The following is a 15,405-nucleotide window of genomic DNA, read 5'->3' as shown; positions in this document are numbered from 1 at the left end:
TCTCTCACAGTTGTCTCAGCTCATTCTACATGATTGCGTAGTTCAAAATTTTCAATTAACTAATGTAACTTTTCTATTTATTAGAGCCTTCCAGATCATAAAGTTACCCTTCTCAATTTCAAATCAAATAGATCATAACTCAGGGTCCTCACCAAAAAAAAGGTACTTTTCTGCTAAAAATTCTTATCAATCCACAAGATAATGCAAAAAGTCTGATTTTCCTCAAAAGTTTAACCAATCAGCACAATATGAGGTTTGGACATAACTTTGGAACCTTCGTACTTCAATGCATGTTCACTAGGCTTAACGAATTTTGAAAGATAACTACTCAACAAAAAAAGAAACTTCTTCATAAAAACAGTCTCTCAAAATATCACATAGTATATAACGTGGAATAACAATACAGACAGCAAAACCTACAAACATATATAGAAAACCCCTCATGAAGGGCTTATACAAGGTCCAATAAGCCCCCACATAACATAGGGTTTTACAGTAGGACACCAACCATATTATTTCCGATAATTTCTCCTCATCTCCAACATTTCTCAAAACACGCAATTTGTCTGGATTGTAATCCAAGCAAATTGCGAGCTTGATAAATGCGGGAGTAAGAAGAAACTATCATTATTTATTCCTCGGCCCACAGGCTAACAAGTTCCACTAGATTGCTGCTGCGGTAATGGTTGGCAAATAAGTGCGACAATTATCAAAACCATACCAAATGCCATTAGGAATGAAAGTGTTATAGTAGAAAGTAGCAGGTGGGTAGTTAAAGGTAGATACTGTAACACTCTCTGGTCTCCAACCATCGTATCCGGTTCTGTATAAATACAGATAGCATATTTGGTACGTACATGGTCCATTTACATGAAATGTGTCCGTAGAGCATCTCTCAAATGTCCTTGAACTAGGATCATCCAATCTCGGAACATAAACCTGATCCATTACCAATTAACCAACTCATTAATTTTCACAATACGCCTGAAAATAAATCGAACCAATTCAAAAATTCGAAAATTAATTTTCCGAATTTGAGCTCAAACCTAAGCTTCTAAAACAAATTAATTTTATAGTTTAACTGGTTTGATTCATGATTAAGTTCAAGATGATCCAATTCTTATCTAATCGAGTCGAATCAGTTCAACTGAACTCAGGTAGTTAAAGTTGAAATCAAATATTTGAAACAATTATGCAATTTATGATTGGCGGAAATGGAACCTGATATCCATAAGCATCGCCGAACGAAAGACTGATTCGATCTCTGGTATAAGATGGAGATTTGCAGCTTGTTTTTATAGTGACGGTGTAAGCACAAGTGCTTGCTCCAACAGCATTCTGCAACATGCATATTCAATTCATTTCAGATTTTACAATAACAAGATCTGAAAATGCTTCTCTAGAAATCATAATTCGGTACCTGAGTTTGAATTTGGTTGGGGTTGAAAGATTGATTAGGTTGAGGCTGATCGGAAGCGGTGGTTATCGGTGTTGGTTCTGAGAAGACGGCGATAATGAAGAATGAGAAGAAGAGGATTGAGGTAAGAGATTTCATGGTTATGATTGGAGAGAATAGGTTGTAGGAGGTACCGCTGGAATGGGTTTTGGTTGGTTTTATGGTAGCCACGACAACTGGGTGAGTACTGAGTAGGTGGCTAGGGTCAATATTCGAGTCTTAACTAGTAAGTTCTTCGTTGTTCAATTCCCTTGTTACAAGGGTGATTAGATTAATGCTTAAGCTGTATTTATTGTTATTGTTATGCTTTGTCATTCACATTGACTTTCAACGAATTCATTTTGATTTATAGTAAATTAGATATAAAATAATTTGGGATGATGTTAATTTGTAAAATGAAAACTAAAGTTTGTGTTGAAAACAACGGTCAAAAATATAAAGTTCAAGTATTTAATAATGTCATTGTATAATTTATATATATATATATATATATATATATATATATATATATATATATATATATATATATATATATATATATATATATATATTGCACAAGTTAACATTGTCTAATAATTTATACTCGATTAAGTTAATATAAAAGTTGATTTTGATTTATAGTAAATATTTAAATTATTTGTTAAAGTTGAAAAATACTGTCATTGCTATTATAATTCAATTTTAGTTTTAATGATTTTTATATAATATAGATCATTAAAAAATTATTTATTTAATGAATATCACCCAAGGAGAGAATTGCTAGAATCAATTTTAAATATAAATAATAAAAAATTAAGAAAAATGTTTATTAATAAAAAAAATGAAAAAACAATAAATGTAAGAATAATTCTCAGCCATTCATTATCACTACAATTCCATAATCCCTATTAAAAAGAAAATTATATTTAAAATTAATTTAAAAATAGTGACACATATGCATTCTTACATTTTTTCTTTAAATTATTTTGTACTAAATAGCAATACTAAAAAATTAAATATGTTTAACTCAATTGTAACTTTTAAAATAGTATTTTTGATAAAATAATTTAGTGATATACTTTAAAAAGTGAAAAAAAATAAGTGAAAAATTCAGTGATAAATATATTTTGTTCAAAATTTATTTTAAACAATTTTTTTTCCTTTAGATTTATTAGACACGTTAATTTATTATTTAGTTAACGTTGCAATTAGACTTTATTTAAAATTTATTTAGATTTATATTTTAAATGAGATGAGTGTCTTGATTTTTTTTTTCGATTCAACTAGTTTAATAATTATATAATTTTGTTTTAAAAACCAATTTAATTAACTGAGTTACTCGATTTAATCATCAATTCCATCAATGACTCAATAGTCTCACCAATAAACCATTGATTTAATGTCTAGTCCAATTTTTAAAACTATGAGATAGACTTATATAACCTGAAATAAAAAGTTAATCACGTGTCGAGAAGCTGTTTTTGGTCCTATCTGTCGCCTCGCCAAACTCGTGCGTAGTAAACAAACACAAAAGCATAATGAATCATGCCTCGGTTTAAATTTCTGTGCACATTCTTTTTTATGCAAAAGTTCCATGCACTTAAAATCCATAGTTTTAAAACAGTAAATTGGAAGCATTAGATACTGTCAAAACTTAGTTAGTTCCATGGAAAGGAATATCATTATATATCGGGATCCTATTCTATTCACTTTAATGGCCACCATTTTTAGATAGCTTCTAGAGTATAAGTCCAACTAAATTCCTAAACCCTAATATTGTGATTTAATTCTTTGCCCGTACCACTCGGTTTGGTTTCGAATTTTAGAAAAAATGTGTCTTCAAAGAATTTTCCTTTTCAGCAATGAACTTGCAAACTTAAATTACAAAAAAAAAACCTAATTTTCTATGTCTATGTAGCATTTGGCGGCCGTTTAGAGCATGCTAGATATGGTGCTGAATCAGGAGAAGGAAAAAGATTACTCAACATCACTTGTCAACATACGAACTTGCCTTTTTATGATATAATCTCACAAGGGTTTCTGGGATTGAAACCAGTAGTAACTGTAAACCTTTATGTTTCTTTCCAAGAAGATATAGGTTCCCAAATTTTGTCTTAATGTTTTAAAATAAAAGAAGCTTAAAGCAGCAAGCAAGCATGTCAACATCTGGTACATGAATCACCATTGGAATAAAAAGCATGTCTCATCAAACAAAAGTATACTTAGAAGAGCAAACCAAGAAAGAATGAAAAAAATACACATTGCACAAGGTAAAGGTAGAATAAAATGAACAATATAGATGTTACAACATGACAAAATGTTTAATCAATAATGTTGATGTTAATACAAGTATTTATGGGCTAAGCAAAATCCTCACCTGCACCATATTAGATAATAGAATATCATACCTAGAGGTTTTTGCCTGGCTTCTGTTACATGCCATTCTAAGCACAAGATGCTCAACACACAACTCAAACCACTGATTCTATAATGACTGCCTCAGAATTTCTCATTCAGAACTCAGTAGGAGGCTTCAACCTTATCAATCTCTTGATTCTATCTTTTTCCGTATTTTCCAAATATCCCTTCAAAAGATACACACAAAATATGTAAGCACAACATCAAGAAGAATTTCCTCTTTGCAACAATGGAATGCAAAAAGATAGTGTGTATAGTGAACAGAGACAAAGTAGCAAGTTTTGCATAAAATATGGGGGGAACCCGTCTGTTTTTATGCTTCAGTTCCCATTTATTCTTATTAGATGGGGTGTCATTTCATGTGCATAGAAGAAGATAATCATAATGTGACGAGTCTCATGCAAAATAATTAACATCAAATAACAATATCTATAATAACTATAGAGATGCATGTGATGACATACACTATGTGAATGTCAAGAAACGATGTCTAAGGTAAGTAGAATGAATGAGTAAACCGAGAACATTTTCAAAAGTTAGCTGTGATCTTTTACTAAACATTGTCCACCAAGTCTTCTCACCTTCCATACAATTTCATCCAAACACAAGCAGATTCTTCCATACTTATCAAGGAAACGGCGCTCAGTTGGGGGCTTCCCACATACATCCTTGACAGCTGAGGTTATTGTAAAGATCACCTCCGACACTGGATAGAAGCAAAACACTGGTAAATTAGTATTGTCGACATAAAGTTACTAAAGTTCTTGACAGCTTTAATAGGCTTTTCCTTATGTACACAAGTTATTCTTGCACCATGCACGATTTTGTTTTCTACCATTTGATCAATAAATCTAATCATATCTCATTTGATCCAATGGTGAGACTTATTGATCCAATGCTAGAAACAACCATGTACATGGTGCAAGACTTATCTCGCCTGTGCACTGTAGAATTGGCCTTATAACATGAACTTTTTTTTCTTTCAAAATTTCAATTTCCAACCGTTAACAATATGCTCGAGTCACTTGGTATTATTATGAATGCTGAAGACATCAACTGTTACCATGAACAAATAACTTTGTCTTTTAAGTAAATGTTTTTATTTTTATTTTCTTGGAAAGTTAGACAAAAGTGTCCACTAAGTTTAGATTCTAAGAAGTACCCCTACTAGTTCACTGATTGCTAGCTTTTCCATTATGTTATTTAAAATGTAATGTCATGCTTCCAACACCACAAGAGTATCCTTTAATTGCTAGTATATCTTCTATTAATATAGGGAATATGAGGGAAGGTTTCCATCTTTAATTAATAGCTCCTTTTTCTAGGAGGCATTTCATGACTAAATGAGAATGGTGGGTTGAGGGGGTGATGCGACGAGAAGCTTGCAAGAATTGAAGACAATAGAAAGAAAAGGAAATGGAGCAACAGTTGTGGATGTACATCAAATAACAACAGTAACATTGTAAAGAGATTGTGCAAGAAGGACGAGATTCTTGGAAACCCAATTGACAACATGAAAAGAGGCAAAGCCATGGGTGCTAGAGTGCTAGACACAACAGTAACATAGAAGAATCAAACTTCTTTGATAAGTCAAGAAAATAATCAACATGTTAGGAGGTAGAATAATTGATGTCTCAATGATGACACCCAAGAAATAGAACTGCAGACAAGGACAAAAACAATGAAGAACCTTACAAATGTTGATGCAGCTATTGAGATAAAAGACATCCAATTGCTAGATATCAGAAGACATTATCATCTTTAATATGCAAGTTGGTGGACCCTGGCGGAATAATATTTTACCAAACTGATCACCTAGAGGACAAGGTTGGGAAGAGAGGGAGGGACTACTACTAGATGTATGTAAGGACTGTTATAGAGAAGGTTAGTTTGTTGGGCTGAGATAATTAAAAGAAATAAAGTTGTTACCTGTAAATAAGTGGAGGGAGTGATATCTTGTTATAATTATGGACTTTGGGTATAAGCAGATGAAACCCGCCAAAGTTCTGCAGTGTACTATCTTTTTAATTGGGGTTTGTCCCTATTTCTTTCTAATAAGATGTGGGGTTGTTATCAGACTTCAATACAAAAAAATGAGAATATCTATTTTCAAGCATCAACAACTTAAGTGACTCATTTCTTGTTCAATTTTACCATCAGCAAGTAGGAAATATTGCTGCAATTCCTTATTACAGCATTAACACCTGAGATGAGTAATTTGTTTACTTTTATTTTACCATTTACCATCATTGTATACAAAAGATTGGTTCATAGAATACATACAAGCAAGTTCATCGTACTCGTCCTTCCCCACAACGTATATACTGACATCTCCAAGTATTGTGTATACAATATAAACAGACCTGATAAAGATAAGTAGAAGTAAAATACTAAATCACCATGTAAAAAGGAAAACTCTTTCAACACATATGTATGAGACATAACTTTAAAAAATGAAGGAATATGAATGAACAACAATTAGCAAATAATCAAACAATATTTTTTCCTCGAGAATCCTGTAACATCTATTCCTGATTTTGATTGGACAAGTTCACATGTCATTTGTTTAGCTTCCTATTCCACGACTCATTTCCAAATTTTCCATTAAGGATTACACTATCTGAAATATCATAGTAAACAACTACTGTTACTCACTCTGTTCTCATCTTTTTGCAATAGAAAGCCCAAATGTAAACTATACAAAGTCTATCAGTGATGTAGTCAAGCATGAGATCTTAAGTAAAATCGGTCGGTTTGTGAAAGATCGTAAAACTCGGATAGTTAGCACGACACGTAAGATCCCACTGAAGGGAAAAATGGCAAATTCATATATACTCATACACACAGACACAAAAACATGAAAAATAAAATAATATTAAGGCCTAACAAAAAAGGCCAAGCATGTTTTTTTTTTTTACGATCTTGCTTCAAAAAGCTTGATCTTGACCACACCGGCGACGAAAACGATCTTTCTCTAATCATATCACTCTGAGGCATCCTTCGCACATAAGATCCTACGATCCAGCACTCAATCTTGACTACAATGATCATTGTCATAGTACTTAATTGATAATGATTCAGATAAACACATTCAACAACCCACTTACCTTGCCACTACACTCCTAGTAACCAAAATCTAGTCCTTCCCAGTTCCCCACAAGTTCAGAATCAGATAAAGTTACAGAGTGCTATTATATAAAGTAACATTCATACATGACATACAAATGAGAGAAGAGTATATACTCACTTGTGGCAAGCAACTAGAAGTTCTTCATTTTTTATACCCTTAAGATTGTCCGCTCCTAATTTAACCAAGAAAGAACGCCAGTGTAGTCGCTCCTCCGCAGGAACTCCATGAAAACTGCAATCATAAATCCACTAAGTTCTGCTAATACCATTCAACTCAATTCAATCCAATTCAATAGAAAGTGAAGCAATTTAGCACATTACTCTTAGGTATAAATCTAACTAACACTAACCAATCCTCAATTTAGCAATTTAACATCAAAATAGGTTATCAAAATCCCTAAATATATGATATATATGATCTATTAATTTCGTTAATTGCCAAAGCATTAAAAGGATTAACCATGTATACTTATAAAAGATTTGATTTTCAAAATGCTTAACAAGTGTGTTAGTCTAATCCATTAAAAGATCAAGAAAAACCAATATCGAAAGTTCGAACAGCATCCAGATCAAACAAATTGCAGAAAATTATGAACAAAACAAGAAATGAGGAAATTAGTAGATCAGAGAGAGATGGAAGAGTACCGTTCGATGAGGATATTGCCCTCGGCGTTCGCAAACAGCACCGCAAGGATCATATTCTTTTCGCTCTGAAATCTATCTCAAGTTTGTTTACCGGCGTCGTTAAATTGACGAGTTTAAAATTACTTACATACCCTTGTGAAGAATAATTTTTCTTTTCTTTGGATTGAAGGAACAATGGAAAGGAGTCTTTTAAAATGAAATAAAAGAATTAAATATGTTTTTTATCCCAAGGTTTGACTTTTGGTCCCAATAAAAAAAAGTCATCTTTTAGTTTTTATAAAATTATTTTTATATGATGTGTTGGTCTTTTTACAGAGACTAAAATTATATGCATAACTAATTAAAACATCATTTTTTTATAAACACTAAAACTCAAAATTGATAATTTTATTAGATCAAAAATATATTTAACCCTAAGATAAAATTCTATTATTTATGTAGTTTAGTGTTTAAAGGTATATATAAACCCTAAAATAAAATTCTATTAACCCTAAAAATATATATATGAAATTAAAATCTTTAAATTTGTCAAGTCATATCAATATTTTAAAAATAAAAGCGTGATTTTATCAAATACATGTTTTTATTGAATGACAGTATAAAAATATTTTACATTTTTAATGCATATTTCATATCGTCTTGTTTGCATTAGTTAAATTAGGATGGAGTAGATCCGAGTTAATAAATATTTATTCTATTTTATTCTTTCATTGGTAACATTTTTTTTTACCTCTTGATTAAGGTGGAATTAGAAAATGACTGTGTCTTGTCTTAAAATATTCAAATAATAGAATGAAACTTTTATCTATTTTATTTCACTGTGTTCAGTTTCACTCCACTTCTTTTTATTTTGTTAGATTCGTTTAAAAATTCCAAACATAAACTATCATTCAGTTTTATTAAACTTGCTCAGTTGTTGTATATGAATATTTGATTAAGAGATATAAATTCTCCCGATATCTCAATTATTCGGGTGAAATTTTGGCCATTAAATTATTAGATAGTAAAAAGAGAAATGTTTTAAACTCAGAGAGAAAAGTTAGAAATCATATCATTCATCGGTAAAAACGTGTATGCTCGTCCCGTTTAGGCCCACTTTTAAGTTAGAACATGTTTGATGACAAAACTTACAAATCTATATTTTAAGTTAGAACTATTCTATAAAAACAAATTGTTTCTATTAAAAAAAATTCAAACATCTCCAAATCAATATGTATATGGATTATTTTTACATCAAAGTGTATTCAAATATAGAGTTGAAGCTGTTAATTCATTCCACTAACCAAATATGATAAATACAATTATATATTAGTCTAAGGTTTATATCCAAACATTCTTGACAAAGCATAGAAGCTTGTGTGATTTCCTTAAACTTGTATCATAACCCCTAGCTAGCCCTACTATATATGTTAAAGCCATTTCATTGCAATGTCAACATCTAAAGTACAAAGAAGGTAATGTATAATTTGATCATTTTGGCTTGTATTTACTATGTAGCCAGTGGTCACACTATTATACTATCGCAATAAGTTCACAAAAGTTCCTTAAATTGTTCTATCATTTCCACATTTCAACTCACACAATTCTCACATCTCTCTTTCCATCTCTCTCCCTCATATACCTAGCTAGAGAGGGAAGATAATTCTAAACCAACATGGTACAATCAAAGAAATTCAGAGGTGTCAGGCAACGCCATTGGGGCTCTTGGGTCTCTGAGATTCGTCATCCATTATTGTATTAACCTCACTCTCACTTATTTACTTTATAAAATTTTTAATAAAAATTCATATTAATGCATGTTTGTATTTTATATGGTGGTGTGAATAGGAAAAGGAGGGTGTGGTTAGGAACATTTGAAACAGCTGAAGAAGCTGCTAAAGCATATGATGAAGCAGCAGTTTTGATGAGTGGAAGAACTGCAAAAACCAACTTTCCAATTAACATGGAAAATAAAATTTCATCTTCGAGTTCGAGTTCAAGTTCTTCGAAAGCGTTTTCTGCGGTTCTTAGTGCAAAGTTAAGGAAGTGTTGCAAGTTTCCTTCACCTTCACTCACATGCTTGAGACTTGATGCAGAGAATTCGAACTTCGGTGTGTGGCAGAAAGGCGCGGGTCCTCGTTCCGAATCAAGTTGGATTATGATGGTTGAGTTAGAAAGGAAGAAAAGTGATTCTGTGGCTGAGAAAGTAAAGCCAGAAGAGGAATTATGTAAGAATGGTTTGGATGATGAACAGAAAGTTGCTTTGCAGATGATAGAAGAACTTCTCAATAGAAACTAAATCAATGCTTTCTCTTTCATGTGTGGGACTCATTGAAAGGAGAGTTTAATTTGAAGTTCCATGATGTTTGTACTTGTCTTTGTTTGTTTGTCATATGTAGGAGTGTGTTTTATGATGATTCATATCTTGTGTTTTACTGTTTAGTTTACCACATGTGTAACTGCCTATAAGCTAAAGTTATAATTTTATGTTCTCTATTAAAAAAATTATATATATTTAGTTAACTAATTTGGAGATATTCTATGGTTTCATTCCATGCATAATTTTTACTTATGATTTTAATGAAGAGAACAGATTTTCTTCTGTCATCTCTCTCATGTCCTTCATCTTCATCTGGTCCTGATTTCTGCCATTCATCCACCAATCAATATTGTTGATGGTATGAGACTCAGATGGGTGAAAACACTAAGGGATTTTGGTTTTCTAAGTCTATTTTTAATATTTCATACTGGTTACGTTGTTGCTCAGATTAACAATTAACAATGTATGCCAGAAGATGATGGACTCTAAATTTCCTATAGAAATAAACAGAACCTATTAAAAGAGGAAAAATTATGCCAGCACTCATTCTAAGCCTAGAGTCATATATTGTGAAAACACTAATAGAATTTGTTGATAGGTTGAAACACATTAAGTTTCCATGGACCCTCGACGCTGTCGCGCGCCAATGTCAATTTTGGCCGTTGGCCGCGTGCATGGTGTTTTTGCCCAAGACAAAATTTTACGTCGGATTTTACTGTTCGGACGGTCTGTGACCAGGCCATGGCACCACAAAATTCTTTCAAATTTTGATCTTCGATCCAAGAACAATTCGATGATTGAAATGTCAAAATTCGATTGGGTTTTGCGGGAAAAATTCAATGCAACTCCGACTCCGCCATCCGGACGTCCGTTACCAGGTTCGGACGTCCGTACCAGGTCCAGACGTGTGTTTGGCCTGGCAAGGGCACCGCAAAATTCTATCAAATTTTGATCTTCGACCAATGAACGATTTGATGATTGGAATGCCAAAGTTTTGCGAGAAAACTTCGATCGAAACTCTGATTCCAATGGCGTGACTGTCTGTGACAAGCCTCGCACCTTCCGTGTGCAAGCACGGACACCACAAAATCCAGCAAAATCTTAAATTTTGATCAAGATAATTTGATACGATGATTAAAAATTTGAGATTTGATTGGATTTTGCGGGAGATTGTCGGATTTCTCGTTGGAATTGCTTGGAACACCTATAAGCGTGCCCCTTAGCTACTACATTTGCCTAGGTCGGGCCTGTTGGTTCACGGCTCTATCGTCCTTCATCAACCTTTCAGCTTCCTTACGACTTTCTTCAATTTTAGTTTCTGAAAGTCTTGAAATATAATTTCCTTCTTTTCAACACTTAAGGTTTTAAGATATAATTCTACAATTATTCACTTTGAATTTAAATTATGGTGATGTTAATTTATCCATCAACCACCTTGTTGCTCTCTAACATGTTGAAATTATTATTCAACAACCTTGATCAAGTTCAATACACGTTTGAACCTTTATCTTTCCACTTGAATCTATTTTCTTCCAACCATATTTTTTGCTTCACTAGCCTAACAAGATCACAAGTGTGATTCTCCAACCACCTTTGACTCCCTTTACTTTTGAATACCTATGTGAATGTCTTTGTTTCTGAGTCTGCAACCCTTCAGCCACATTCAAAGCATAAATACGAAAGCAACATAATTGTACCTTTGAAAAGGTACAACTCCATCCTTACCTTGTCACAAGTCAAATAATAATTAGAGGCTTTTGTAATCGTTCACTCACTACTACTAGTATCCATAACAGAAACCTCCTCCTCGAACCGAGTCTTTCCCGCCATAGTTTCTAAAATCTTCATCTTCATGTCTTTACTCTTCCTATTCTTCCAGGACTCATTGAAAGTAATACATCCACAACTGGTAAACTTTGATCCTCCATATTTCATTACTCACAACTTATAACTGTCATCACCTTTTAGATAGATACTGAAGACATAATTCACAACCTTACCATCAAGTTGAATTAGCTTGATTTGATCAATAAGTAAAGTTTTAATGACCTTCAAAACATATTAGTCTTCAAGTTTCCTTCCTCAAACCTCTATAAGTGTCTGAAACTTTATTCTAGTGTATGTATATTTGTCGGCTAGGTAAGCTACTTTGCCATCAACCTTACCTCAGAAACCCAATGAAAAATCAGTGGTCAAATGCAATTTTTTCACATGTCTTCTGCAAAACTCATTAAAATGGTCTAAAACAACCTACAAACATAATTCGTGTCTTGACCTCAAATCAAATAACTTGTTCTTGTCATGAAAGTCCTCACTGGCTGATGATGAATGAACAATAATATTATAACCTTCTAAGATATACAACTAACTTATTTTAGACCATTTAGTCATGATCACATCACTATGCAAAATATTCAACACCCGATGTTCAACTCAAGTGCAATAGCTTATATCATCAAATGTGCTTATGGATAAAAAATTTCAACTGGGCTCTAAAACGTACCTCGTATTTTATAGACGGAACTCACAATCATCAAACATTTTAATTATGATCATTTCAATACCAACCCTTGTCAACTTTATTGTCATCAAAGAAGACTGATCCACCTTTATCGTGGTTCAAATTTTTAAAGTATTTTTTTCTTAGACACATGTGTTAAGAGAAACCTTAGCCCATGATCAAACTCTCTTTAATCTCCAAACTCGATACTACTATGCACTAACATTATCATAACTATCCTTATCTTAGGCAATAATAATATGAATAGAATCTTCACTTCCTCTTCCTTAGAATAATCCTTCACGAAGTGGTTGGTTTTTAAACAAATAAATTATTTCAACTTTGAATTGATAAACCTCTTAGATTTGGACATCCCTCCACACTCAGTTCATCTTTATAAGACACTCGAGCATTGCTAATATCATTAATTTTCACATTTTTTACCTTTGAAAAAACTTGAATATATCGACTTCATCCAAAGTAATAGTACACTTACCATAGAGAAGGACAACTTTGAAGTTCTAAAAGAATCTGAATAATGAGCTTAATAAGAGTAGAATTTTGTCTTCACCATCAATCTTCACCTCAATATTTTCCAGGTCATTTGTGAAATTATGTCAACTGCTCCACTATAGTTTAGTTCATTACCATTCTAAATGAGTAAAGTTGTTGTTTCAAACACAATCTTGTGAGGCGAAGATTTAGTCATATACAATGATTCAAACTTTTTCCATAAGATAATGACATGCATATGGCCTTATCCACCATCTTGGTCTTTTCGGCTTAATTTAGGCGTGCAGACATCGACGTCTCACCCTTCAATTCTTCAATTCACTTTTGTCATATTTTATTTATTCACTTTCCCCCAATCCATAATAGTTGTCTGCAGAAAACTTCTCGATATATCATTTATTACCCATGGTGCTCATTTTTTATGGGTGCCACTAGATGTGAAAACTATAAAAATAATTATAAATTTCTAGATAGGTTCAAACAAGCTAAATTTAATTTACAACTTATATAGTATAATTTCTTATCATATAAACTTATATGACTAAATTGTTTTCATTGCATAAGATATAATAATGTCAAAATACAATTCATACAAATTATCAACTGTTTTCATAAGTAGTCGTAGAGAATTTGGCTCTGTTTGGTAAGACATGTTTTCGAGCTTATAGCTTATGTCTTATATCTTATAAGCTCATATGATAATTTAGACCCGTTTGGTAACGGTCTTTTCATCACGAGCTTATAGCTTATTTTACTAGCTTATAGCTTATTTTCCAGACGCTATTTCAAATAGCGTTTTAGCTTATGTCTTATAGCTTATTGCTTTTTCTTCCTTTTTTATCCTTATTATTTCAATTAAAATTCATTTTTAACCCTTATAATTTATTTTAATTTAAAATAAAATAATTGTATATTAAATATCTTTTATGTCATTTTACATTTATAAGTTAATTGAACCTCTAATTTTACCAAACATTTCAATGAGGTTATAAGCTATCAGTCTCAACCATCCGCTATAAGCTATAAGTCCTCAGTCATCAGCCATCAGTCATAAGCTATAAGCTATCAGCTAGCTTATCAGTCAACCGTTATTTTTACCAAACAGACCCTTTATAAAAACAACCTAAAAACAATTTATTAACAAGTCATTTTTTATTCAAATCATATTTAAATTAAATTTCATTAGAGTCACGCGGTTAAAAGATGTTCATCACAACTTCACAAGGTCGTAAATGAATCTACTACAATCACTTTTGATTAGATGAATTTCAAAATTTTGTTTTAAACAACAACCATATAATTTTTTTCTATGACTCTGAGTTGTTTGACTTTGTAAATTTTAAATTGTACGACTATAGGGATTTCGAGTCTCTCATAGACAAAATCAAAATTTTGACCCATGTTCGTTTAAATTTACCATATTCAAAATTTAAGAGTGAGTAATTAGTTTTATATTGATTAATTATATATAGATTAAAATGAGTTAAATCTTGTAGCACATGCCCAACTGAGAGAGTAGTCATGCCTATGTTAATAATGATATGCATAATCGATCCTAAGTTCAGATAAAATGAGAGGACTTTGTTAGGTTATCGATAGCCAACATTAAGTTTTTTGAATCTCAAGGAAATGAATCAACTACGTAATAATTTGAATGCTAGGTCGTTTCCCAGAAGCAACATGGTGCATGGTTTAAGTACAGTGTTAAAAGAGTAAGGGCTGGTGTATCGTCGACTGGATGGAGTGAAAAATAAGGTAAGGTTATCACATTTTTGTGAATAGGTATGGGTAAAGAAGTTACTTCATGAGAATAATCTTTGTTTCAAAAGATAGAATATATGCACACTTACTAGAAAATCTATGAAAATAGTGTACACTATGGTTAGAAGGAATATCAATTTCATGTGCCTACAACAAACTAAGTGGACAATTAAAAAGACAAAAGAATTAGACATCTCTAATTTTAAGTTTTTGTACACCAAAAAATTTAGATCGAGAAATGGGGTGGAAATTATTATAGACAATATGTGGAAGATGGATATTGTTGATGTGAAAAGAGTAGGAGACCCGATAATAACCTTGAAGTGTATTAAAAATGAAGAAGGTGAAGTCTTGGTTAAATGATGGGTGGAAAAGCATTGTAAATGATGAGTAACAATAAGGTGGTTGGGCCAGAAAACATACCTATTGAACAGTGGAAAATTCTTGGAGAAAGAAGCATTAAGTTGCTCGTCAAACTCTGAAACGAAATTATGAGGTCAAAACAAATGTCTTATGAATTGATAACAAACACTTTAGCTCCAATCTATAAGAACAATGAGATATACAAAATTTGGCAGATTATAGGGGGTTAAACTTATGATTGATACCATGAAGTAATGAGAAATAGTGAATAAAGAGAGACTAAGAAAATATACTAAAGTTATCGATAATCAATTTGGTTTTATGCATGGTTAGTTGACTCTG

At 32.1% G+C, this 15,405-nt stretch overlaps 3 protein-coding genes across 3 annotated transcripts; 1 reads left to right on the top strand and 2 right to left on the bottom strand.

Annotated features, from left to right (window-relative positions):
• Positions 1-328: 328 nt before the first annotated feature.
• Positions 329-1,715, bottom strand: LOC131654082 (embryo-specific protein ATS3B-like). Its single transcript, XM_058924495.1, has 3 exons — positions 1,421-1,715; positions 1,222-1,338; positions 329-939 (listed from the first exon to the last, which is right to left on the bottom strand). Exons 1-3 carry the CDS (start codon positions 1,553-1,555, stop codon positions 664-666), a joined length of 528 nt encoding a protein of 175 aa, XP_058780478.1. The 5' UTR covers positions 1,556-1,715; the 3' UTR covers positions 329-663.
• Positions 1,716-3,696: 1,981 nt separating this feature from the next.
• On the bottom strand, positions 3,697-7,785 carry LOC131654083 (uncharacterized). Its single transcript, XM_058924496.1, has 5 exons — positions 7,628-7,785; positions 7,101-7,214; positions 6,137-6,216; positions 4,435-4,559; positions 3,697-4,020 (listed from the first exon to the last, which is right to left on the bottom strand). Exons 1-5 carry the CDS (start codon positions 7,678-7,680, stop codon positions 3,949-3,951), a joined length of 444 nt encoding a protein of 147 aa, XP_058780479.1. The 5' UTR covers positions 7,681-7,785; the 3' UTR covers positions 3,697-3,948.
• A 1,372-nt stretch (positions 7,786-9,157) lies between these two features.
• LOC131654081 (ethylene-responsive transcription factor WIN1-like) lies at positions 9,158-10,134 on the top strand. The gene is made up of 2 exons (XM_058924494.1): positions 9,158-9,361; positions 9,455-10,134. Exons 1-2 carry the CDS (start codon positions 9,282-9,284, stop codon positions 9,903-9,905), a joined length of 531 nt encoding a protein of 176 aa, XP_058780477.1. The 5' UTR covers positions 9,158-9,281; the 3' UTR covers positions 9,906-10,134.
• Positions 10,135-15,405: the final 5,271 nt, after the last annotated feature.

This window comes from Vicia villosa, linkage group LG2, assembly GCF_029867415.1.
Source record: "Vicia villosa cultivar HV-30 ecotype Madison, WI linkage group LG2, Vvil1.0, whole genome shotgun sequence".
Taxonomy (NCBI): domain Eukaryota; kingdom Viridiplantae; phylum Streptophyta; class Magnoliopsida; order Fabales; family Fabaceae; genus Vicia; species Vicia villosa.
This window is presented reverse-complemented; position numbering and strand designations above follow the sequence as displayed.